Raw genomic sequence first — 27829 nt, forward strand, 5'->3', positions numbered from 1 at the left:
GGAACATTATTTCCGTGCACCTTCTTAGACAATGTAACTTTGACTTTAAATTTGTAAAATCAGAAATGCATGTATCATCTAATGGTATCTTTTATTTTAAAGCTGTACCAAACAACGGTATTTATGAATTGGTTCATAACAATACCTCAAATAGCTCATTATATCAAACTTCCACTAAAAGACTCAAAAAGGATTTGAGTGATTCCTACATATGGCATTGTCGTCTTGGACACATAAACAAGAATCGTGTAAATACTCTCCAAAAGAATGGTCTTTTGAAAACAAATGAGTTAGGATCGTTTGAAGAGTGTGAATCTTGTATTCAAGGCAAGATGACCAAAGAACCTTTTAAAGGTACAAATGAGAGGGCTAAGGACTTGTTAGGTATCATACATACAGATGTATGCGGACCTCTCAAGCCCACTAGTAGGAATAGTGAAAGGTACTTCATTACCTTTACCGACGATTTTAGTCGATATGGGTATGTTTATCTAATGAAACACAAATATGAAGCCTTTGAAATGTTCAAGGAATTTCAAAATGAAGTACAAAATCAGCTCGACCGAAAAATCAAGGTACTCCGCTCCGATAGAGGAGGCGAATACCTAAGTGATGTTTTTCAATGTCATCTTAGAGATTGTGGAATTATTTCACAGTTCACTCCTCCTGGAACTCCTCAACATAACGGAGTATCCGAGAGGAGGAATAGAACACTGTTGGACATGGTTCGATCAATGATGGCACGAAGCTCACTACCGCCATCATTTTGGGGATATGCGCTACTTACAGCGGCTCGTATTTTGAATATGGCCCCGACCAAAAAGGTGGATCGAATACCCTATGAAGTGTGGCATGGAAAGGTTCCATCCTTTTCATATTTAAGGGTATGGGGATGCATAGTTTATGTTAAACGTGACACCCCAAATAAGCTTGAGGCTAGATCCATCAGGTGTATCTTCATAGGATACCCAAAGGATGATATAGGATATATATTCTATGATCCTAGTGAACAAAAGGTGTTTGTTTCACGCAAAGGATACTTCTTAGAAACTAAGTTCCTTATGGAAGGACCTAGTGAAAAGAGAGTGGAACTTGAAGAGGTTCAAGAATCACTGGATGATACACAGTTGGTCGATACTAGTTTTCAACACGAGGATGTTGAAGGTGATCAAATGATTGATCATACACACGTTGCTCGCAGATCTAGTAGGATTAGTCGACCTTCCAAGAAATATGGATTTCTCGTGGATGATTGCTATTTGGTCGATTCGGATGAACCGATCTCCTACAAAGATGCTATGTCACAACCTGATTGTGACAAGTGGCTTGAAGCCATGAGCGCCGAGATGCAATCCATGCACGATAACCAAGTTTGGGAATTGGTTAATCGTCCACTTAACTCCAAAATGGTTGGATGTAAGTGGGTCTTCAAGAAGAAGACCGATATGCATGGAAATTTAGATACTTACAAAGCACGACTTGTAGCAAAAGGTTTCACGCAAACTCAAGGGATTGATTATGATGAAACCTTCTCGCCGGTTGCGATGCTTAAGTCGATCAGGATATTATTTGCCATTGCAGCTCATTTTGATTATGAGATATGGCAAATGGATGTCAAGACCGCTTTTCTTAATGGATATCTTGAGGAAGATGTCCATATGGTTCAGCCTGAAGGTTTTGTTGATCCATCTAATCCTGATAAAGTATGTAAGTTAAGGAAATCAATCTACGGGTTGAAACAAGCATCACGGATGTGGAATCATCGTTTTAATGAAGAAATCAAAGCGTTTGGTTTCGTCCAAAACGGTGATGAGGCGTGTGTGTATAAATGGGCTAGTGGGAGTATAATCATGTTCCTTATTTTGTATGTCGATGATATACTTTTATTTGGAAATGATATACCAAGTATGGAGAGCGTTAAAGCGTGGTTAAGTAGTCGTTTCTCAATTAAGGATCTTGGAGAAGCGACATATATCTTGGGAATAAAGGTCTAAAGGGATAGACAAAGGAAATTGATCGGACTCAATCAAAGTGCATACATTGATAAAATCCTGAAAAGGTTCAGGATGGAAAACTCTAAGAAAGGTTTGGTACCTATTCCTAGAGGAACCGTGTTAAGCTCATCCCAAAGTCCTAGCTCTAAGGAAGAGCAGGATAGGATGAAGCATGTTCCTTATGCTTCGGCAATAGGATCTATCATGTATGCAATGATGTGCACTAGACCGGACGTCTCGTATGCTTTAAGCATAACGAGTAGATACCAGCACAACCCAGGTGACAGTCATTGGATGGCTGTCAAGAATATATTAAAATACCTTAGAAGGACTAAGGATATGTTTTTAATATATGGGTCTGGTGAGGAGGAACTCGTCGTAAAGGGTTACGTGGATGCTAGTTTCCAAACTGACCGAGATGATTCTCGGTCACAGTCGGGATATGTCTTCATTTTGAATGGAGGCGCTGTCTCTTGGAAGAGTTCGAAGCAGGATGTTGTCGCGTTATCCACTACAGAATCTGAGTACATCGCCGCTTCAATGGCAGCCCAAGAGGCTGCATGGATGAAAAAGTTCATCATGGATCTAGGGATTATCTCTACCATTCAGGAGCCCCTAGAGATATTCTGTGACAATGAGGGTGCTATTGCACAGATCAAGGAGCCTCGTGCTCATCAGAAAACGAGGCACATTGAGCGCAGATTCAACTACATAAGATATGAAGTTGAAAAAGGAAAGATATGTATTCATAAAGTTCATACCGATCAAAATATTGCGGACCCACTCACGAAGCTCCTCGATAGGCCAAAGCATGAGGGTCATGTTTGTGCATTAGGACTTCGGTATTCTAGTGAGTGGATTTAATCTGTGTTTAGTGTTTGTATAAGAACAAATGTAATGGGTATCTCATGATAATTAATTATGTTTTAATTTTTCAATGAGTTATGTTCTATATTTGCATGTTTAATCCATGAATGACTTATGTTGTTCTAAACGTCCGTAGTCGATCATGCTTGTGGGAACAAGTATGAAGGTAAGACTATTATGAACCCGGATTGGTTGATATTCATGTGATGAATATAGGGCATAGGTTTGCCACCAAGGTTCATAGATATTTGTGGGATACAAATATTGGACATGATCCGCTCTCAAGGATCACTGCATGGAGTTAGTGCAACTGATCATAAGTAATCCTTGAGTAAAGGCGAGTATCATTGTGTCCTTTGACCTGAGATGCATATTGGATCTGGTTTTTCATCAAGTCTGATAACTTGACTCTCTTCTTTGTTATTTCGGTAACACGATGACGTGTAAGAAAGAGCTCAGATATCATATGAGATGTCAACGAGGATGTATGCAGTCAAGATGGGATTTGTTCCTCTTATGTGTTGAGAGTTTAGATGTCTAAGGCCTGTTAAGTTAAATCATTGAGAGAATGATCACTCTGTGTCTCTTCGATTTGACAGGACATCTAGAAATAAAGGGATGTAATGATAAGACTTACCTATATCATATCAAGTATGGACTTGAAGGGGATGATGTTATTGAATGGCACTTAGTCAAGCACACTAAGGGTGGTGACCTGTTGTTAGGCGGTGTTCACCATTAGCATTAACTTCTTATGAGTCACGTGCAAGTGGGAGATTGTTGGAATACCGTATGCCCGAGACACATAATTAGGTTAATGTGGCTAGTTGTATTTGATCCAAGTCGGGTCATACCCAATAACGAGTTAGACACACACCAATTATGTATTTGTTAAGATAAGATCTATGAGACAAATACAGAACACGATACATTCAGAAAATCGGGTTTCTGAATACTTACTTGAAAGTGTTAAATAAATTAATTTTATTCAAATAATTATTATTGGAATGATTATTTAACTATGTGTTCTTTTATAAAATGGTTTATAAAAGATGGGGTGTTTATATATTTTATAAAGTATAAAATAAATAAAAAAAAATATATATAAATATATATATTTGGGGCCGGTTTTGGGTGGGCCCCACACCCCAAAGTTTTGGTCAATATTTTGTCATGGATGTAGTGGAGGTTGAGTAATCTTCACTTGACCAAAATAAAACCTAACACATGACATGAAAAGATTTGATTGTTTTTGAATGAGATTATATATATTCAAACAAGTAACAATTAAGTCTTTCAAGTAAGCAAACCAACTCTTTCTTTCTTTCTTGGTTTTGGTTTTCGGCCAAGATCATAAGGAAGAGGCTCGGGTCTCGATTATTCGTGTTCAAGCTCCCTAACATAGCTTGGTGTGTATTGGAGGCTCGGGGTACGAACCATTTGAGGTTTTCTCCTTGAAAGCTAGCCAAGAAACATCATCATCTTCTTCAACCATCAACTACATCTCTTAAAGGTTTAAGAATGTAAGTTTTACAAGCTTTGATAGTTTAGTTTTTCCCGTATCATTTGATCCTTGCTTCGGGTTTCTAATATATAGATTATTGGTAATCTTATAACATGAATAAATTAGGTTGTTCATGTACACATTTCCTATAAACTTGTAATATATATACATATATATACACATGGATACATATGTTTAGTTTGTTTATATCACGCTTCCGCCTTAATTGTGACTAGTTAAATGGTTAACTAAGTTTAAAATATCCATAGAAACCCAACAATTTGTTGTCGGGATCTGGCGGTATAGACGAAAACCGAGGCACCCGCCTCACATGGATATTCGGTTATCCCACGCGGATGCGGTTTCCTATGACGAGTTAGACGAGGAGTTTGACACGTTCCCAACGTCAAAAGGGCCGAATGTGGTTCGGATGAGATATGATCGGTTAAGAAGTATTGGCGGTCGGATTCAGACCGTGGCGGGTGACTTGGCGACTCAAGGTGAGAGGTTCCACTCGTTGCTGAGCTGGCGGGACCCAAGAGCCTCGGCATTGTTTGTGACAGTTTGTTTAGTGGCGGCGGTTGTGTTGTATGTGATACCGTTTCAAGTTGTTGCGCTTCTTTTCGTGTTTTATGTATTAAGACATCCGAGGTTTAGAACGAAAGTACCTTCGATGCTCGCGAGTTTCTTTCGACGGCTTCCGTCTGGTGCCGATAGCATGTTGTAGGCAAAAAGAAAACTGTTGTGTTTGGTCTACATTATTGTTGTTTTTATTTCATTAGTTAGTATACATGTTTCCTTAATTTGGAATGAGAAACATGATATCTTTTGTCTTTGTCAAGTTAGTACTATGTTATCTAAATTCTAATGTGTAGAAATTGTTTAAATTAATTTAAATTGTTTTTTTAGCGTTTTTTTTTCAAAAATTCTAGACAAAATGAAGTCAGTTGAAATGAATCGTTTTAAAAAGAAGCACCAAAGTAGGTGTTTCAGTGTTTGCTTATGGTGGCGATGGTGGTGGGGACGACTACAAGGTGGAGGAGGCAGAGACGAAGGTGACGATGGTGGTGGTGGAGGAGGTAGAGATGAGGTGGCGCTGAAGGTGGTGGAGACGGCAGCAACAACGAGCATGTGGTGGAGATAAAATTGGACATGGGCGGGGTACTAACTCATTTGGACCCTTTTAAGTTAACAAGTTTTATTATATTTACATGTTTTGATGCATTACATAATTTAAATAGACCTAAATTGACCCGTTGACTGATTTGAGATAACTCAAGTGAAATCATACATAATTTATTTTAGCGCAAATCCGATCATAACTGCCGATTATAAAACACGTTTTCTTCGATGATAGTTCTGTTTCTCGGGTCACTAGCATTACCGAAATGATGGTTTCACTTGTTTTAAACATTATGTAGCTTTAGTTTTTTTAGTTTGTTTTTTTAATATATTCTATTTTGGGCTTTTGGGGTATCCCCTGGGCCTAACTAAGAACATTTTTTTCACAGTTCACACGTTGAAACTTGAATGCTTGTTCACTTGTTGTGTATTTTAAGTTTTTTAACGTCAATAATAATGAACTCATATGTTGTGTTATACTTATAAATAAGATTTTATAGATTGTTTTGAAGCCATTTCTCTCTATTTAAAAATAAGTTCTGAAAAGATGAAAAGCTAAGAAATATGATCATCAAATTCTAACAAAACTATTACTAGTACAAGAAGAGAATGAGTGAAAAATGGTGCATGATTGTAGCTCAAGTGTGACGTACATTTCAACCTCAGTTATGGGATATGTAACATATGTTGACTGTTATTCGCGTACAACGCATGCTTGATATGTGAAAATTTTGATGCATTACGGGGGAACATATCTCATATTACACGCGTTATTACTAAAATAGCTATAAGTATATAATACATTCTAAAAATATTTTATACCATTACACAAAACGTGTCTAAAAGTTTTTGCAGAAAATCCATAAATTATTTCACACTTCGTGATGTATTTTGTTTCCACAACGCCCACATACTTAACGTGTAGTTTTTCTTAAAATAATATAGTGAGAGAGGAGTTCTAAATGTCTCTCACCGTCTCAAAAAGGAAAATTAAGGTTATAAATTCAAGATGTTAATTATTTAGATAAACATTTAATAAAAGTATAAAAAATGATCGCATATTCGCATGTAAGACTTGATTATTATATCCAATGGCTCCCTTGTTTACAACTCCAAACTTCATATTTAAACATTATCTCTATTCACTAATAATCCTATGAATTTTCTATTCTTAAGGTATATTATAACTCTATTTTACTTAAAATATTTGTAAAATTCGTACTTTTATTATTTACACATATATACTGTTGGAGAAACAGCTGAGCATATCTAAGACCTTGTATCAGTTTTAAAATTAAGCTTCCAATTAAATAAGTTTTAACAATATACAATATATTTTGATAATGTGTTTCTATGTTCTTCCTTGTTAACACCACTCAGTACTCACATATCAATCTTCATAACAATGAATTAATGTATGTTAATCGTTAATATCATACAAATTAAAGACGGTCGACGGACATGTTCCTTTTAAAGTAGACAACATACTTGGTTTACACATTCCCTTAACATTACTACAAATAAGAACAAATTAATATTTGACATATATACATTTTAAGTGATGGAACCAAAACTTCTTTAATTAGCAGGTCATCACGAGGTTCTTTTATTTTCCGACTACAAGTCTACAACTATGAGGTCCAACTTAATTTTTTTGTAAAAAGAATTCAGATTTTTATATCACAAAAATCGACAAATTCTTGTGACAAAAGAGTCAATGGACTTTCTTGACCATCTCCTACTTGCATGTTATTTAAATAAATAATAATAATTAATTAATGCGAGACATGTTAGACTTAAATAAAATGCTTTTGATATGATATTTTCGTTCTCTGATTTTCTTAATTGTAATCATTAATCAAATATATTATTTTTAATTAAAACAATAGTGGATATTCTGTACTTCAATTTTTTTAAGGAAACTTGGTTCTCATCACTAGTGATCACTGTTTGTCGCCGGTTTGCACGACACAATAACGTAAACAGTGATGCCATTCTTCATTTTTTTCCTTTAAAAACATATTCTTGATAGTGGCTTATATCGATATATAATTTACATTCATATATGATATATATGTATATACTTTCCGTAAGACTTTACAGAGCTAGAGGTGTAAATTCCAACCGATTACCGAATGACAACTGAAACCAGTACATAGTAGAAAGTTGTTTGTTACCGATATTAACCATACCTTAGGAGTGGTTACGATTTTTCACATAGGAGCTGGTTAGGTTAACCGAACATAAGTTAATAAAGTCAGTGTCAATTAGATTTGTTTCAATAGGCTACTATCGGTTATTCAGTGAATAACCAAACAGAACTACCTACATAGGTTAGAGATTTTTTCACTCAAAAAGTAAAACCAGTAAAAAATTGAAACCGGTTATTGAGATTAACCGGATTTGACCGTTGACCAATAACCGACTTGATTACTAACTGACTACTTAAAAACCGGTTAACTGGTATTTGCACGTCTACGGTCTACCCTTGACGCCCAAGGTTTTACAGCAACCATCATGGCATCGTGTAATTTTAAATGGCTTGCTTATGTGTAGATCATGCGTTTTAAATTATATTTATCCTCAGGGCTGGTTGATTTCAAGGTGTTCCGGTTATTATTATTATTATTATTATTATTATTATTATTAACTTGTGTTTGCATATAACATTTCCAATTTTCTTTTTCTCTTTTTTTGTGTATTTCATTTTAAATGGGCAAAACATGGCATCAAGTAATGTTTGCTTGGACAAACATGTAATACAAGATGTAAGTAAAATATACTAAAGTTAAAATATGAAAGATTAAATAAATTTTAGTAAGAAAATATAAAGAAACGAGGTATAAAGGTGCATCTACGCATATGCCATTGTGTCTTCTTGCCTTAGGCTTTAGTGAGCTACCTTCGATCATATCTCTTGTTTCATCATCATATGTATAACGATATATTTAACTCCAAAAAGATACAACATGGCTTTAGTGAGCTACCTTCGATCATATCTCTTGTTTCATCATCATATGTATAACGATATATTTAACTCCAAAAAGATACAACATGGCATTGTAGGGTAAATCTAGAATAAATTGATTTTCTAGCCTCTTTGCTTAACGTCTCATAGCTCTTCCAGCTTAAAATAAATCTTTTCAAACAATAAACACTTTATCATACATCTTAATGGCTCATAGAGTTTCTTAATAGTTAAGTTTCATATACATGTTGAATGATTTATAGACTACTTTTTAACCAGTCATGATAAGTTTCAAAGAAACGTTGAATAATTCAAAAACTACATCTTATTCAGTCAAACTTTTTATTGATTCAGCACAAAATTGTTAAGCAACCCATTAACATTTAAATGTGATTGTGGTTTTGAGTTTTGACCCCTAAGATTAATTTCATTCAGTGGTGAAGCATTGACAAGAACGTACGTGAGACCCAAATGCATGAAATTTTTCATAAATGAGGATGTTTCGATTTCAATTTTTTGGTCGAAAACGGATAAATTTATACTACGTATAAAATTTTTTCGGACGAAAAACGGCTAAATTTTCACTATTGTGTGGAAAAACAAGGGGCCTAGTAAATTTAACCGTTTTTCGCAAGGAAATTTTTATACTTAGTGTTAATTTATCCGTTTTCGACCAAATATTTGGAGGGCGCCCCTCGTTTACGAGTTTGTGAGAATTTTCATAAATTTTGAGTCTCCCCCACCCCCACCTCACCCGACGCTCTTGTCCAAGTTTCACCACTTGCTTGAGCGTTCTCTCCGATGACAGTCGGGCCGGCGCAAGATCACAAAGTTATTCAGCTTCAAAATTACAACGAGCGTCACCCCGGTGACGTCTTTAGGGCGGAGCAGCGGCGGTTTTCCCAATACCGGTAACACACACCAACGAACAAGGATACAAATTCTAAGATCCTAAACCGGTCCATTTCATCCATTATTTAATCTCTACTTTCACTTTCAAACCCTAATTAAAATATCACAACCTTGACGGAGATCACAAATGGCAGCAAGAACCAACTGCAGAATATCTTGTTATTATTTAACTCATTATATCAATTAGTTACCTTCAGCTTCCATTGTTGGACTAACCGTGGTTTAGAATTTACCGATACGTTGTCGTTTCGTATTTGGAATCATACATCAACGATGCTATTTAAATATCTCGTCACTCGTCACAACAACTTGTGGTTCGTTGAGATCCGGTTGTTACCGTCACATCTCTACTCTACAATTTGTGTGCCATTTGGCGCGCATTTTCAACTACTTCTACAACGATCATTGACTCTGACTCTCAGGTTGGTTATATGTTTATTGTACGATATTATTATTATTATTATTATTATTATTATTATTACTAGGTGTGTGTTACCATCAAATACAAATATATTTAACTTGCTAAGCGCGTACAAACAACTAGAGTATTTATTTAGAGTTATTATCATTATTATTATTATTATTATTATTGCTCTACTTTATTTTTATACTGTAATTACTCTAATTCAAAACTGTAAATTAAAAATAATTATTCCGGTTATTTTGTATGATTATTTTGTACGTTCCAAGGTTAGTTTAATTACTACCGGTTATAATCCCCTTCATGATTTTTAACATATATAATTTTTTCATAGATTAATATCTTTTTTTAAAAAATTACATTATAAAAACGAGCATTTTATTCCTTTTAATATGAATATAATACTGCCATAGTTTTTTTTTTAAATTCAAGAAAATAATAATAACATGTTAGGGGATTACAATACATTTCTCTTTTAGTGGGTGTTTAATTAGTAATTTATTGAACAATGACCAAAAAATATTGATGATGATTTGTGGTTTGTGTGTTAGAATTGGTAAAAGAACTATTTTTTTTTAGGTTAAGTGACTTGTCGGCAGTTTATTTAGTTATGTATCTAGTATATATGCCAGTGTAGTCCTTGTGGTTTAAGAATTTGCAAAGTAGTACCTTGAAGTTACATAGGTTCGACATTGTGTTGTTTTCGTCATTGCATAATGTTAATGATCATGTTGTTAGGGTTCATATAATGGTTGTCGAAAACAGAAAAATATTATGGAACGTGTTAATTAGAGGTCTTGATATGAACTAATAATTAGTAATGAATTCTATGGATTAAGTTGCAAGAGCTTTTTGCATATTCAAGCAAATTATAATGCTAAAAGTTCAATTATGTTGTTAGTTGTTACACTATAGTTGGAACCATAGGGGTGTGAAGTGTGCATTCCTAAACTCAGAGGGCTGTCATGAACTTTGTAGAACCATATACGGTAGATGTGAATTATATAAAAAACATACTTTAGGGGAATGTATATAATATATATAGGGAGAGATGCTGATCTCCAATGAAAAGGTACTTAGAACTTAAAGTTCTTTTAAATATTTATTTCAATGAGGAGATCATTCTACAGACTTTGTAATGTTAGAATATGTTGGAGGAAAGGAAGGCCCGTGAAGCGAGATAGTGCGGTTTTGCAGATTATGGAATTCATGTTTGTAGAACAGAATGCTCACATAAGAATCTATTGCAGTTTGCAGGAGTTAACTAGTAATCTTCGAAATAAAGTATGTCATCATGTTTAAGGCTCTTTGAATGTTCCAAGTAATAAATGCGGTTGTTCATGCATTACAAGAATATCTACTCACACCGGCTTGAGTTTGGTTGGAAAAAAAAACTTGTTAGTTCACACTCTTCTCATCTCTATATGATTCCATTTACAAACTATAACCAAAACTATTTTCCATCACATTAGTAACATGTTTATGTTGTGAAACTGAAAAATTAATTATTATATTAGCAAAAAGTTTATCTTTTGGATAATTTAGGACTGCATTTCATTGTAAACATCAACAAGAACTTGATCTTTGTTTTGAGTGGTGAGGTGGCAAGAGAGTACTTTACATATTTCATTTTTAGTATCTTTGTTATTGTCCTCTTTTAGCTGTGATATTGTGCGGAAGACTAAAGAATAAAACAGGAGCAAGCATATTATGTTCATTTGCATTTAATCATGTACAAAGTTCTGCAAAAAATCAGTTAGTTTTTTTAAATAATAAAGATTGACTTCTTTCTATATTAGTGGATGCTCATACCAATTCTAGCTGTAACTCTTGGTAACATTTACTGGATGTCGTGTAGTTTTATTGAGTGAATTTACAAGCACAACAAGAATCATGTCTCACGTATTCATATGACCTCAACAGGTACTGGCATAAAAAAGAACTTAAATATTCTAAAAAATGGACATGAAGCAGTCAATACCAGACCAACTTACAAAAATGCATCCATGTATGCCTGTGAACACAAGCATCTGCATACTGGGAGGTGGCCCGAGTGGTTCATCAGCAGCTTACGCACTTGCTAAGCTCGGGTATAATAATGTGACCCTGTTTGAGAAATACCACACAGTCAGTGGCATGTGTGAATCAGCTGAAATTGAAGGCAAGATGCGACTCTTTTACATTCCCAATTTATGTAATTATTCATCTTAATGATAATGTGATGCTAACTTAAGTTTATAATTACAGGAAAAGTGTATGACCTCGGAGGTCAAGTTCTCGCAGCCAATAGCGCTCCCACTATTTTTCACTTAGCAAAAGAAATCGGGTCTGAACTTGAAGAAATGAACTCTCATAAATTAGCCCTGATCGACAGTTCAACCGGGAAATATGAAGACATACAAGTTGCTGATGATTATCTTGCTGTAGTTTCATTGACCTTAGAACTCCAGGTTAATAAAAATAACTTGATGCATGATTTGATGATTATTGAATTTGAAGATTGGTGATAATATTATCTTATTGTACTATTTTGCAGGATAAGGCAAAGAATTCAGGTCGAAATGGAGTTCATGCAATTAGTGAGTTTGCTTCAGAACAAGTTCCTGAATTTCTTGAATCCAAAGGACTAAAAACTGTTCCAAAATCAGTTGTGTATGGATACACAGCTTCGGTTATGGGTTTGTTGAAGATATGCCTTATGCTTACATTCATGAATTCACACGAACCTCAATGGCTGGTAAAATAAGACGGTTTAAAGGCGGTTACATGGGATTCTGGCAGAAATTAAGTAAATCTCTTCCCGTTAATATTCACTGCAACACTGAAGTTCTAGCTATTAAACGAAACTCATCAAGCGTGTCGGTCAAAGTCAAGACTAGTATTGGGGAAGTCAAAACTATGGAGTTTGATAAAATCATCATTTCGGTGCTTTTCCTTTTACAAATGGGAAAATCTACAGATCACCAAATTATGTTACACCAGGTAATATAAAGGGTGATTTTATATTTAAGGTTTTATTTAAGTCCTACCGTCATATGTTAAATTAATGTTATTTTGGTCTTGCAACTACAGAAACTGATGATGAATTAATGGATTTGAGTGATCTTGAAAAGGAGTTGTTTGGTAAAGTGCAGACGATAGATTACTACACGACTGTCATGAAAATAAAAGGGCTAGATCATTTGCCAGTAGGATTTTATTACTTTGCTGAGTTCATGAATCCTGCAAGTATAGGATATCCGGTCGCGATTCAGAAATTTTATGCTGATACAGATATTTATCTTTTCTGGTCTTATGGAAGTGCGGTTGATATTAAGGGACCACGGGTCACTGAACTTGCAACTGAAGGGGTTAACAGAATGGGGGGTCAAGTTGAGAATGTAATATTGCAGCGACAGTTTAAATATTTCCCTCATGTTAGTAGCCAAGGTATGTTAATTAAACAAAAGTTAATAATATCATTTGTGGACTCCATTAAATATATTTATAAAAAATGCAGATATGAAGGATGGATTTTATGATAAAATGGAGAATGAACTACAAGGACAACAGAACACTTACTATGTAGGCGGACTTGTTGCGTTTGAGCTAACCGAGAGGAATTCATCATATGCTATGAATCTAGTTCGCAAACACTTTGCAAGTGATGATCCTTTGCCAAAATTTCCATATGTGAAGGTAATTTAATATAACTATTAATCAAAATACTGTTACCAGAGGTGTCAGTTTCATCCCATTTTGACATTTACAGTGTTTACTTATAAATGGATTGATTCGGGTTATATTTTATCTCTAGTGAGTCAAACATGTAAATTTCTAAGAAAACAGCTTAACCTCCCAAAGCATTTATTCAATAAGTTAGTTTATTGATGGAATAAAATAATATCATTTTTTCAAAAAAAAATTGAACTTATTAGAATTATATTATTCCCTCTATTTTGCAGAGATTGTTTCCACTTCCATCAGATTGTTGGGACAGGAACCCAGAACCGTTGGATGAATATCCGGGAGTAACATTCCCAGACTTAAATAGCCTCGATGGCTATTTAAAGCACTGGGGAACTCATGAACTCACTCAAGAAAAAACGCTCTACACTTGGATTAATGATGAAGGCGAGGAAGCATACAAGAGGACATATGCAGAACTCAATGCCAATGCTTCTTGCATTGCTCATAACTTGTTAACGGGCTCAAAGCCCGTTATCAGGCCCGGTGACCGGGTCTTGTTGCTCCATGTTCCTGGGCTGGATTTCATAGACGCCTTTTTCGGTTGCTTACGGGCCCGAGTACTCCCTGTTCCTGTTCTTCCTCCCGACCCGCTTCAAAGAGGTGGCCAAGCATTTTTAAAGCTGGAAAACATTGCTAAATCGAGCAATGCAAAGGCGATATTATCAACAGTGCTTTATCATGGAGCGGTGAGAGCGGGTAATGTGAAGAACATGATCTCGTTATCTAGAAAAGGTGGGAAAAGCTCTGCGAAATGGCCAAATCTTCCATGGATACATACAGATTCACTTGTGAAAAATGCTAAAGGTGTTAACTTTGACTTAAAAACCATTTCTGAACCGATGAAAGATGATCTTTGCTTTCTTCAGTTTACTTCTGGGTCAACTGGAGATGCCAAAGGGGTGATGATAACACATGGTGGGCTGATTCATAATGTTAAGTTAATGAGAAAGAGATATAGAAGTACATCAAGAACTGTGTTAGTAAGCTGGCTTCCTCAGTACCATGACATGGGCCTAATTGGCGGGCTTTTTACGTCTCTCGTCAGTGGCGGGTCTGCAATTCTTCTTTCCCCAATGACGTTCATCGTGAAACCGTTATTATGGCTTCAAATCATGAGCAAGTATCGGGCCACACACAGTGCGGGCCCAAACTTCGCGTTCGAACTAGTGGTCAGAAGATTAGAGGGTGTCAAAGATAAAGTGTTGAGTTATGATCTTTCTAATATGAAGTTTCTCATGATTGCTGCGGAGCCCGTTAGACAAAAAACTTTAATGAAGTTTATTCAGCTCACCGCATCATTCGGGCTTTCTCAACATGTAATGGCTCCTGGTTACGGGTTGGCTGAAAACTGTGTTTATGTTTGTTGTGCATATGGAGAAAAGAAGCCTGTTTTAATCGACTGGCAAGGAAGGGTGTGTTGCGGTTATGTGGGACCGAGTGATGAAGATGTCGATATCAAAATAGTTGACCCGGAAACTGGGTCAGAGCACGACGAGTCTGGGAAGGAAGGTGAGATATGGATTAGTAGCCCGAGTGCAGGAATCGGGTACTGGGACAAAGAAGAACTGAGTCAAAGTACTTTCAAGAATTCGCTCGAAAACCGACCTGGGATATTTTACACAAGAACTGGTGATTTGGGAAGGATAATAGATGGAAACTTGTTCATAACTGGAAGAATAAAAGATCTTATTATTGTTGGTGGAAGAAATATATATTCAGCAGATATTGAAAAGACGGTTGAAAGTGCTTCTGAGCTCTTACGCCCCGGTTGTTGTGCTGTAATCGGGGTCCCGGAGGAAACGTTATCGACAAAGGGGATATCGGTTCCGGATGGTTCTGATCAAGTTGGTTTGGTGGTGATTGCAGAGGTTCGAGACGGAAAGCCCGTCAACAAAGAAGTGGTTCAACAAATTCAGGCTCGGGTTGCAGAAGAACACGGTGTCTCGATTGCCTCGGTTAAACTGATCAAGCCCCGAACCATCAGTAAAACCACTTCTGGAAAGATAAAAAGATTTGAATGTCTTAAACAGTTTGCTGATGGAACTTTGAATCTGGTCCCGGAGCCGATTGTGACCAAGAAAAGGTTGATGCGGTCCTACACAACGGGCACATGTCGAGAAGGGAATACACCGAGGCCCGATTTCGTGAAGAACCGCCAGTTGCCAGATATGGGGCCAAGTCACAAGGAGATTGAAGAGTTTTTAATCGGTTTAGTTTCTGAACAAACGGGGATTTCGGTCAACAAGATTTCAACAACAGAGGGTTTGACTTCTTACGGGATTGACTCGATCGGTGTGGTTCGATCTGCACAAAAGCTTTCTGATTTTCTCGGGGTGCCCGTTGGCGCGGTTGATGTATTTACATCCACTTGCATTGCAGATTTAGCAAGCTTCTCAGAAAATCTGGTGATGAAATCTCAACCGAACCTGACAACTCAATCGTTTTCTGTTATTCCGAACCACGTAGACGACAGTAACGTTGACTTGTTGACCGAGATTTCGACACTTCACCAGTTTGGTATCTGGACACTGCAAGTATTTGCACTTGTATATATGTGCATGATGCTTGTTCTTCCTGCTTACCAATCAATTTCCTTATTCATGCACTTGGTTTCTTCTGAAAATTCATTGATGGGGTATGCAACTTCTTTATTATTTGCTCCCATTGTTTGGATCTTCTGCATATTTGCCACCTGCATCTCGGTGGCATTCTTCGGTACATCATTTCTCCAGCCGAATTACGCCTTAACCCCTGAAGTCTCCATATGGTCAATAGATTTTGTAAAATGGTGGACACTTTACAAAGCCCAAGATATTTGTTCTAGTGTCATGGCAGTTCATTTGCGTGGGACGGTTTTCTTGAAATACTGGTTTGAGTTGTTTGGTGCGAGAATTGGTTCGTCGGTGTTGCTCGATACAGTTAATATTACAGACCCGGCTCTTGTTTCTATAGGGGATCAAGCTGTGATTGCAGAAGGTGCATTGATTCAAGGACATGAAGTGAGAAATGGTGTTTTGAGTTTTTTGCCAGTTAGGATCGGTCAACGGTCTGAAATCGGCCCGTATGCTGTGATCCAAAAAGGAAGTGTTGTTGGTGAAGAGGGTAAAGTAGGAACTTTACAGAAAACCGAAACTGGAAAGCCCGTTTTTCGATCAAGCAGGCGCAAAAGTGTTCAAAAGGTAATTTATAACTTCTATACTTCCTAATACCCCAACATTTATGTTTTATCTTATATTGTTGTTGGTGTTTCATGTTTTGTTAATGTTTCGTCTCAGGATGCGTTAAACAGTACTCAAACCGAGGCTATCCATCACCTGATGGGTATATATGTGGTTGGGTTACTTAGTTCTCTTTCATCTGCAATTGCATACTTCATTTACATCTCATTATACCAACAATCACCATCTCTTAAACACTTCTCATTTCTCTGTGTTGCTGGAGCTTTCCACTGGCTTCCGTTCACCATTATCGCATATGCAGCCATGATCTTAACCACCTCAGTGCACCCACTGACCTTTGCCATGTCACTAGCCACTGCTTACCTGGCTCATGGCTTGATCCTCAGCCTCCTAACCTGCGCAGTCACACAGTTCCTTTACAAAGACGAAAGCCCGTTTACAATATGGCTTCGCCACCGTATAACCATCGCTTGCCATCTCAAATTTGCTAAGCTTCTTTCTGGAACCGAAGCGTTTTGCGTGTATTTAAGACTGTTAGGTGCTAAAATTGGAAACCACTGTTCGATTCGGGCCATCAACCCGGTTTCTGACCCGAGGTTGATTTCAATCGGTGCTGGTGTTCATTTGGGTGACTTTAGCCGAATCACTGCGGGGTTTTATTCTCAAAACGGGTTCAAATCCGAAAAAGTCGAAGTTCATGACAATGCAGTCGTTGGAAGTCAAAGCATTTTGCTTCCTGGTTCAGTTGTTGAAAACGATGTGATTCTTGGAGCTTTGTCAGTGGCTCCGGTTGACTCGGTTCTCAAACGAGGAGGTGTTTACATTGGGTCGGATACACCCGTTATGATAAAGAACACCATGCATGATTTAGACGACCGGATTGAAGAAATGGATGTTAAGTACAAAAAGATTGTTGGTAATCTAGCTGCAAATCTTGCTGCCACTACACTTAAAGTGAAATCAAGATACTTTCATCGGATCGGTGTTAGCGGGAAAGGAGTTCTTAAAATGTATGACAACATTAACGGGTTCCCGAGTCACAAAATCTTTCAACCCGGGCAAGCTTACCCTGTCATCATCAGACACAGTAACAGCTTAAGTGCAGATGATGATGCAAGACTCGATGCACGCGGTGCAGCAGTGCGAATACTAACTGAAACCGAACCTGGACCCGAAACACCATTCCTTGATCTGACTTTAAAAAGTGGGAATGCGTTCTACGCGAGAACGATATCAGATTTTGCCACGTGGCTCGTTTGTGGTTTGCCAGCTAGAGAGGAGTACGTGAAGCGGGTCCCACACGTGCGTGAAGCCGTATGGGCATCGCTACGTAACACGGATTCGTTTACTAACTTGCATTACTACTCAAACATATGCAGGCTTTTCCGGTTTGAAGATGGAAGTGAAATGTATGTGAAGTTTAAGTTAAGACCTTTTGATGTTAATATTACTGAAGATTCGGGTAAGGTTGACCCGATCGGGATTCTTCCACCCGAAACAGGTGCGATCCCGAGAGACGTTAATGACAAAAGGCCCACACTTTTCCTTGCTGATGATTTCAAGACCCGAGTGAGTCAACCGGGTGGGGTTCGGTACATTTTCCAGTTACAAGTCCGACCCGTACCTGACGATGATGTCACCAAAGACATCGCGCTCGACTGCACGAAGCCATGGGACGAGTTTGAATTCCCATACATCGACGTGGGCGAGATAACGATCGATCAAAACGAAACACAAAAACAATCAGAGGAGCTCGAGTTTAATCCGTTTCTTAGATGTAACGAGGTGGATGTTATTCGTGCCACGTCAGCGTCACAAAGTGCTTCCATCGATCACGGCCGTTCATTGATATACGAAATATGTCAGCATTTGAGAAACGGTCAACCGCTTCCTGAGTCCTGGAGGAGTTTCATAGAACAGTCAGATGTTAAAGTTGACCTCTCGGGGTGTCCGATGGCCGCCACGTCAGCGACCGAGCACAAGTCAACCGAAGTGACACTCACAAGAACATGGTATCAAACATCATGGACATTATTCGGTCAACCTTTGTTACAAACATTCTTGCCTTACTACCTAATGGCATTGCTCATCTCGGGTCCTTTAAACATAATGTTTTACGTAAAAGAATCGACCGGGTACCCGATTCAGTGGCTGCTGCCAGTGTTTTGGGTGTGTTCAGGTACGTGGGCCGGTTTAGCATGTGTTATAGCGAAATGGGTAGTAGTTGGAAAGAAGAAAGATGGCGGGAGCGTGTTGATATGGGGAAAAGAAGTGTTTATGGACACGATATGGCAAGCGTTTAGGACGTTAGTCGGGGAGTATTTTATGGAAATGGTGAGCGGGTCGTTTATGTTTAATGTATGGATGAAAATGATGGGGTCGGATATTGACGTGAACCAAGGGGTTTACGTGGACAGTATGGGAGCGGTGTTGAACCCGGAGATGGTGGAGATAGAAGGCGGTGGTTGTGTCGGGCGGGAGGCGGTGTTGTTCGGGCATATATATGAAGGTGATGGTGGGAAGGTGAAGTTTGGGAAGATTAGGATTGGTGAAGATGGGTTTGTAGGGAGTAGAAGTGTTGTTATGCCTGGAGTTTGTGTGGAGAATGGTGGTAGTCTTAGTGCATTGTCACTTGCATTCAAGGGAGAGATTATTAAGTCAAAATAGTTAAATGTTATGTTTGTTGTATGTGGTTTAATAATGTTTGGATCATGTCCTTGAATCTTGATGTATCAAATAAAACATTTCATGTTTATTAACAAAGATAACATACATAGTATTTTGATACATAGTATTGTGAATATAAAATATTGTGACTGCAATATACTGTAGCATATATGTTGCAATTTATATACAACAATATTCCAATATTGATTGTTAAAGCCAAACATTCCTCTATTTCTTTGCATTTGCATCCTTGTTGTGCATAGATGTTTAGAATGTTAATATCAATAAGTTACATGGTCAGACAAGGCCATGGCGCCAAATTTGTGAAGGGTGAGACCCTCATTAAAGATGTCAGTCGGCATTTTTCCGGTCATCGCCTCAAGAAATAATATTACAAAACTGTAGACATCTCTATTGCTTGGCATCTTACTCCCGAGATTATACTATGCAACTTATTATCAACTAGTCAGGTGTCGGCGCGATGCAGCGAGGAACAACACTTAAAGGTTGTTAGCGAGTTCAACCTAGCCGAGTCAAGGCTAGCTCAACCTCGACTCGAATTTCATACCGAGTTGGCTCAACTCAGCTCGAAATTAAAGCTGGAACCTTAAATTCAAGTTCGTCCTAATTATTATGATATCTATACAACTTGAGTACTTTTAATCAGATCTATATCTAATGAGGTTTAAATTGTTAATCTTATGCACACGATATGAAAATTTCATTTGGGTCATATTTGCCGGTCAAAAGTTAGGTAATATTTATTTTTATTTTATAAAATCCTATAAAATTAAAAGTATATAAAACACATAGTTGATAATTAATAAAACATTTATAAGGAATTTAATGTGCTTCGGTAATGTTATAATACATAATATAAAGACCACAATATCACACAACAGCTAGGATTAGTTAAAATTACAGCTAAAATGAAGGAAACATATGTACGTTGAATTATTAATGTTATTCAAGTGAAAAAAAAACTACCGAAAAGTACCTTTAAGAGACTTGTACGTTGATGCAACTACGACTTGTACCTTATTATCCGTATCTTGATATTCAATAAAAATCTATATCGAAACATAGACAAAAATAAGCACTTCGTAGCGGTATGTTCGAAATTTTTTAAAACTTAATATATTCAAAGATATAAAAGAAAAACAAAAATAAAATAAAATTGAGGAATATATGGGTAAATTTAAGGGAGTGGAAGAGTAATAATTATTAAAATTTACAAAAGTTATGTATAGTTAAGGGGTAAAAATTGTACTTATAATTTAACAATTAAAAGAGTCGTGAAAAGCTATTGATTAAAATACCATAATACCCTCTCAACTTCCATTTGACTTCTTTAAGACATGCAATAATGGAAGTACACGACGCAAAAAGGTTGGACCTCTTAAAAATTAAGAGGTCATTGGGTTTCTCTTTATATAATATAGTATATATATAGATAGCTTTAACTGTCACACCCTCCCCGATACACACAATCTAGTTTGTTTTATAAAAAGTTCAACGGGTCGTGCACATTAATTTATCTACGCTGAAGAACGATAATCTTATTTTCAGTAGTTACATACAGTGGCCGAGACAGGAATTTTGTCTTATGGGTTCGGAATTTTTCGGTGCTCGATATTTTTTCGACGTCAAAGTTTCCGGGCTCGGATGGGTCAGGTCGGCTATTCGGCCAAATAAATAAAATGCAATATCACTATTATAACAAATGTACATAATCGTTGTTTTCGGCCCAAATTGGGGAATGAGGCTATAGTTTGGACTTGGTTGATAGAAAAGAAGTTGATCGGTCGTTGTTTCTGGCTTCTTTTAATTGGGTTGGGCTTATTAACCCACATTATTAATAATTTTGGGCTTTTCATATAATCTATATTACATATATCGGTTATTAATGGCCTATTTATAACGATTGTTACTAATTTTTGTAGTTTTTTTATAAAATTTTCTATTTTATAGAGAAATTATTCATTACTAAGAAACTTTGCAACTAAATTTTTCGTAATCAGTGGTTCGAATATATTTTTTTAAAACGATGTTGGGTTCGCTTGCCAGAAAACAATGGGTTCGCTCGTTAAATCGTACTTATATGTTGTATATAAAACCGAAAATTGACCGGGTTCGACCGAACCCGATGATGTACATGTGGCTCCGCCACTAGTTACATACTTGTCATTCAAAAAAAATGACGGTGCAACTTATTGGCCCCTTACCTAATTTCTATCATTATGTTTCAACTTTGTAGAAAATAGTTGATACACGAGTCCTCAAAATATCCGATTTCTTGGTCCTAAATCTACGCCGACCTTTTTGACCCACATTTTCAACTTCACCAATTCATGATTCGACCTCACCTTCAAGTCAACTCTTACCCAACATCCAACCCTACCAAGTATTATCTTTTCTAAAATTCTTTAACATTGTCACTATTATATTTTCATTTCACAATGTAACTATATTTATATAAAAAAAAGGGTTGGAGGAGGGAACCCTTACCCCGTACCCATTTGGATACCCATCACCCCACCCCGCAAGAGGTATGACGCCGGTAAAACACCTCCATTCAAGTCCGCGACAGATCTGGACCGACCCTCAGGATCAAACTCGCGCCACTACAGCTTCCCTGTCTTGGTAGAACTTCATTGGTGACGGGTACCTCAAGGCCGCCCGGAGTGGGATTCGAACGTGAGACCTCCCATAAAAAAGCCCAAGCCTTATCCAACCCAGCTAGACACCAATGGGTAACTATATTTATATAAAGAGACTATTAAAACATCCTTTATCATTAACCAATCATCTAGGGCGGCCCCACAAGTTACAAGTTACGCGCACCGTTTAACGCCAATAACGGTTTACACATGAGTAGGGCCAAAAGGAATATTACACGTGGCACACATCCAATCGTCAATTTGCTACCACTACCAGCTATAACTAGAAAGGAGAAATCATACATGCATCTTCTTCTCGGACCTCTAATCATTCAAATTACTCTTATCACTTACGATACTAATTCTCACATCTAAAGGTGGTTACAGAAAACCCTCTTTCCTGTAACTAGGCTAATGTGGTTACAAGAAAACCCTCTTTCCTGTAACTAGGCTAATGTGGTTACTAGAAAACCCTCTTTCCTGTAACTAGGCTAATGACGTTTCTGTAATTTTACGGTATTGTAAAAGATGATTTCATTGATTTACAGAGAGTACATATAGAACCATTTTCTCGGAAAACTCTTGGTTATTTGAAAACCCCAACTCAAATAACGTGTTTCTTAAACCAACAATCCACTAATTTAATTGACCACTCTTTTTTATTAACCAACCTCTATTAATTTGAGTGACCACTCTTTTTATGTTATAATTAACCAACCTCTATTAATATAATTGACCTCCACCCTTTTTTTTGTTTACCAACTTCTACTAATTTAATTGGCATAAGAACGTATTACACACTCCATTCGCCTGTATAAATGGAGCATACATCCATGTACTGATGTACAAGTTATAGAGTATATGCCCATATACAAAGTGTAAACGAATCTTATACCATGAAATGTTCAAGGACTATACACTCGCATGCCCTAACTATATGCCAATATAATATACCATGTTTTACCTGCCACTTCATTGTAAATCGTTTGGATGTTTCTATGAAATATAAAAGGAGCCAATTCTTTAAAAAAATAATAATAATGAATAATTGCATAAACATTTTACATCAATAAGTTTGTGCATGCATATATCTCAGCCCAAAATGATTTAAAAGGGGCATTCATAGAAACTTATAATTATATTCTTACAAAATATTTCACGAACGTACATCTCAGCCCAAAAATAATAAAAATGGGCAAGCCATAGAACTCGCTTGTTTAACGTACCGGATATAATCAAATGCATCCAACATAAAATAAGATGATGCGATTAGATGGGCACGTCAAATGACAAATAAATAAATGATACTGTATCATAAAGTTTCCATTTTATGACTTCTTTGATACATCTATTGATTAAAATTATATTATAATTACCTATACAATATATTCTCATATACAATGAATTCTCAAAACCTATACACTCATACCTTAATGTCTAAATATACATTCTTGTACAATATTAATCAAAACATACTAGCTACAAAACTCTTTTTTAACTGTTATTCTTTTTCTTGATCAACAATGGAGCTTGAAGAAAATCTTCCAAAGCTTCCACTGAAGAGCCTCTAAAACCATCTTCATCTCTTGTTGCTTCTTCAATCATCAACTTAATATCAAAAGCTTTCTTCCTCATCTCTTTACCCTTACCATTTTCACTCATCACTTCTTCAATTTTCTCTCTCAAATCCTCACTCCTCACATCAAAACTAACCCCTCTTGCCACCTCAACACACACCCCCACAATCTCCACCATCATTTTCGCATTATAAAACTGCTCGGCCGCCATTGGCCACCCGAGCAATGGCACTCCTCGGCTAAGCGATTCCAAAACTGAGTTCCACCCACAATGCGTCATAAACCCGCCTACAGATTTATGAGACAGTATCTCAATCTGTGGGGCCCATTTTTCCACTATAACACCTTTGTTTTCTCTCTCCATTTGTTCTATAAAATTTTCTGGCAGCCACTCCTCTGCTTTAAATTCCGCGTTTATGTCGAACCCGAGCGGCGGCCGGACCACCCAAATGAAGCTTATGTTACTTTTATCCAATGCTTTTGCCAATTGCATCATTTGAGAGGCAGTAATAGTGTTTTGTGATCCAAATGAAATGTATAAAACAGAGGCGGCCGGTTTTGAATTCAAAAAATGGAGCCATTTTTCGGTACCGAGTCCGCCGTTTTTGTTGACTGGGGGCGATCCGGGTAAGGATAAGTTTATCGGGCCGATTGACCAAACCGGCCGCCGAAATTTTCTTCTAAAATAAGATAAACCGACACGATCCAGCTTTTCAACTGTGTTGAAAAGAAAGCCATCTGCCTCGGCCCACGCAGGAAGATTCTTTTTCTGAAACTCTGACCATGGGTCGAGGCCAGTGGCAGCCACGAGACTTGGAGTCAACTGTGTAACCTGTAATTTACCCGCTTCGGGAAAATCGGGTAAAGTAAATTCACCAGATTCCGAATTTTTATGCGATAAATTAATCCACGCAGAAAAGTAACACGCTAATCCAAACCCGCCGGACCCACTAAATATGACATGGAAAATATTAAACTCATGGGACACCGCAGCTGACCAACCAAAAAAAAAGTCAGCAACTACACAGCGTGGCGGTGTCCCGGCCTCAACAAGGCTTTTAAGAACATTTCTAAAGGCAGGTTCGAGGGCGGTTGAGGCGACAAGGAGGTCGAATATTTGGTTAGGCGGGAGGGAGTCAGTGTTTTCGGTATGGGGCGGGAGGCCATGTTCTGTCGAGTCGAATGGGATTTCGACTAGGCGAATGGACGATGAAGGCGGGAGAGTGCGGCGGAGATTGAAGATATTGAGAGGCGTATTGATGAAGGTGATTTGATAGCCTTTTTGTTCTAGTCGAAGGGATAAAGATAGGAATGGAATAATATGGCCTTGTGCCATGAATGGGAACATGATGATATTATTATTGTTGTTTGCCATTGAAGATGTTAATTGTTAAGGTTAAGGTTGAGTTCGAGATGTTTAAGGAGATGGTTTTTGTGAATATGTAGTAGTAGATGTTGGAGAAAAGTCCTAGTAAACGCTAGAAACAAACATTATTAAATGAAGAACATGCTTTCTTTTTCTAGAAATAACACTACCGATTTTTTGTCAACATATATAAAAGTAAATGTAGGTATACATACATATCCCTTATCCATGTATCATGTAATTTAACTTTCAAAGTTACATGTGATAAAAAAAATCCTTAAAAAAATAATACGAGTATTAAGTATAGAAAACAAGTTAGGCGTCGTGCGATGTGGTGGGGTATGCACACAAACATGATATCGAGCGTGTAACCGGTGTTACCGTTTTAGTACGTATGTAACCCGGTAATAGTATGCCCGTAATACGGCATTGGAAGCTTAACTGGTGTTAGTAAACACATCACATAACGATTGTACGCGCAATCAGGTGTTGGTGCACACGTCACGCTACATTGAACGTGAAATTTGTAATGATTTGACATGTTATGCCTGACACTGTTTTAACTTAAAATATGTAATGACTTAGCCCCTTTCAACCCGAACCCGTCCCGACTTGACCCAAACCAAATAAATTAACTTTTTTTGTAATGACCCATTCCAGCCTCAACCGTTTAGACCCATGACCTGAACGAGTGAACCCGCCTGACCCATTTTTTGATCCTTAATGTTAATCACGTAACATGTTATGTTTTTAAAATGAAAATAATATAGCAATATCATACTCAAATTAAAGAGAATAAAATACTCGTTTTTATGGTATATGTATTTTTAAAAAACATTAACGTGTGAGAAAAGTTATAAACGTTTGATCATCGCGTGGGTAGTTGGTTTAAAATAAGAGGTATATATAGTTGTTCAATAAATTAACAAGATGTATGTTATTAAAGTTAAAGAACCAAACTTGTAATTATTTTTTAAATTGACAACAGACAAAATTGACCCTTAAATAATAATAAAAAAAAAACAATTGTTTTGAGAGAATTGTGAGTGGTCTTTAAACTAAAACATATCACCTAAATATGATACTATTACATGTAAATAAGAAAACCATACAGTGCTTAGTAACTAATAATCTCAACCACTAGATCCTGGATTTATTCATATTTTTCTTAACAAACTATTGTTTTTTACATTAGCTCTACAAACTTTAAGATATTCTTTTGCATATTGATTATGTTGAGAATATAGTTATATAAATCTGTCCAAAACAGACAACTAAAATTATAGAATAATTATACAAGGGATGTGATATAGTGATATGGTTCCGAAGGATGATCTGGATATGGACAGTTCCAACAAGATTTCGTTCTTGAACAAAAATTATGGGTCAAAACTTGTGAAATTTATAACTAAACAGTCATTATTCATTAATACATCAATGTTTTGGATTACTAAACTAAAGTTGACGAGAAGTATAAACTAATCATGAAATATGTGAATAGTTGGTGAAGAAATGTAAGTCTAAATTGTTGACGAAATGATTCAAGTCACTGTCAAATACAAATTAACGTTTAGGGGAGTTTTTTCTCAAAAGAGTGTTATGGAGAAAAGTATTTATGAAATTGGTGTTGGTTATAAAGTATTTATCAAAAAGGTGTTTATTTAATAAATAGTTTTTTCTCACTCTTAATCTAATTGGATGGCCAATACTTTTAATAAAAGAAACTTGTTTTAATATTTTTAAACTCTGTTTAGTTTTTTTTATTAAATAAATATATATTTAGTGTTTATTAATTTTGTGTCTCACGATCTATTATTTATATATAACAATTTTAATAAAATTTAGCATGATACACTTAAGTTTAGATAAAAATACAAATCAATATAGCATTTTTAAATTTAGTATGACACACTTAAGTCAATATAGCATTGTTAACAATTTATATCATATTGTTAACATAATTATGTATAATTATAACATGGATTTTTGTAATAAAAATTTGTTATCCTTTCATATGAAGTAATTAACATATTTATTGTTATGCCATGATTTTTATACTGGGGATCTTTTATTCTTGACTGTCTTATGGATAGTTTATCCTTGAAATATACATCAGGATATAAATGATCGACGATCATCGGTATTGTTTGTTTACTAATGATTGCGTTTAGTATGGTGATGTCTTAGACAGGTATATCAGCTATAAGACGAACTTGCATCAATTATCCTCACAAGACAACCTTTAGCTGGAACATGGATCCAGGATCCTAATTCAACATAGCTGACTCTGGATGAACTCTCTAGAAGATTGACGTTTAAATAATAACAACGGTATCTAGACCTGGTCTACCGCTTTGTTCGCTAGTGAGTGACTATCAGCACGTGGTCAAAGAGCACGTTGGTAAAGAATGAAAGACTAGCGGATTTATAGGGCGAAGTTGTTAAGTTTGTTAATTACTTTTTCCTTATATATTTGAGTATGATCGAGCTAGAAACACATATGTACTTACACACACACTAGAGCAAAACTAAACACTCTCTCTATTCACTAGCTTTCGTTGTAATCTCGATCATAAACTCCACAAACACTTGTAATACCTTTTTGTTAATCAATAAACTCGACGGTGATAGTTTTCACCGTCCGGGGGTTTTTTGTGCCGGAGACCACGATAATCATATAGTCACCGACCAAAGGTTACCTTGTTGATCATTGACTAAAGTAATCCGACCAAAGATTCCGACCAAAGATTATCTTATTAATCCTTGACCGGAGTTATTTTACCAACGATTACCTCGATAAGTTTTGACCGAAGTAAGACTATCGTGATTAAGGGCTTTTTCCCTCGTGATCAAATCATTGTGT

The 27829-nt window shown here is 36.6% G+C and overlaps 3 protein-coding genes across 3 annotated transcripts; 2 read left to right on the forward strand and 1 right to left on the reverse strand.

The window, feature by feature from the left end:
- Nucleotides 1-4651: 4651 nt before the first annotated feature.
- On the forward strand, nucleotides 4652-5164 carry LOC143612256 (multiple C2 domain and transmembrane region protein 5-like). Its single transcript, XM_077086284.1, has one exon. It carries the CDS (start codon nucleotides 4697-4699, stop codon nucleotides 5090-5092), a length of 396 nt encoding a protein of 131 aa, XP_076942399.1. The 5' UTR covers nucleotides 4652-4696; the 3' UTR covers nucleotides 5093-5164.
- A 7555-nt stretch (nucleotides 5165-12719) lies between these two features.
- LOC143612262 (uncharacterized) lies at nucleotides 12720-19412 on the forward strand. The gene is made up of 5 exons (XM_077086287.1): nucleotides 12720-12770; nucleotides 12861-13217; nucleotides 13288-13466; nucleotides 13733-16696; nucleotides 16793-19412. Exons 2-5 carry the CDS (start codon nucleotides 12878-12880, stop codon nucleotides 19361-19363), a joined length of 6054 nt encoding a protein of 2017 aa, XP_076942402.1. The 5' UTR covers nucleotides 12720-12770; nucleotides 12861-12877; the 3' UTR covers nucleotides 19364-19412.
- Nucleotides 19413-23517: 4105 nt separating this feature from the next.
- Nucleotides 23518-24975, reverse strand: LOC143612272 (UDP-glycosyltransferase 92A1-like). Its single transcript, XM_077086294.1, has one exon. It carries the CDS (start codon nucleotides 24973-24975, stop codon nucleotides 23518-23520), a length of 1458 nt encoding a protein of 485 aa, XP_076942409.1.
- Nucleotides 24976-27829: the final 2854 nt, after the last annotated feature.

This window comes from Bidens hawaiensis, unplaced genomic scaffold (assembly GCF_021521415.1).
Source record: "Bidens hawaiensis isolate Kalapana, Puna unplaced genomic scaffold, B.hawaiensis_p1.1 tig00034181_1, whole genome shotgun sequence".
Taxonomy (NCBI): Eukaryota; Viridiplantae; Streptophyta; class Magnoliopsida; order Asterales; family Asteraceae; genus Bidens; species Bidens hawaiensis.

What these genes read in the sequence shown, in the direction of transcription:
- LOC143612256 (XM_077086284.1), top strand. Translation starts at nt 4,697, where the DNA reads ATGGATATTCGGTTATCCCACGCGGATGCGGTTTCCTATGACGAGTTA.
- LOC143612262 (XM_077086287.1), top strand. Translation starts at nt 12,878, where the DNA reads ATGGATTTGAGTGATCTTGAAAAGGAGTTGTTTGGTAAAGTGCAGACG. An exon ending in CCCTCATGTTAGTAGCCAAG is followed by an intron (nt 13,218 to 13,287) that starts GTATGTTAATTA and finishes TAAAAAATGCAG; the next exon opens with ATATGAAGGATGGATTTTAT. An exon ending in GGCGCAAAAGTGTTCAAAAG is followed by an intron (nt 16,697 to 16,792) that starts GTAATTTATAAC and finishes GTTTCGTCTCAG; the next exon opens with GATGCGTTAAACAGTACTCA.
- LOC143612272 (XM_077086294.1), bottom strand. Translation starts at nt 24,975, where the DNA reads ATGGCAAACAACAATAATAATATCATCATGTTCCCATTCATGGCACAA.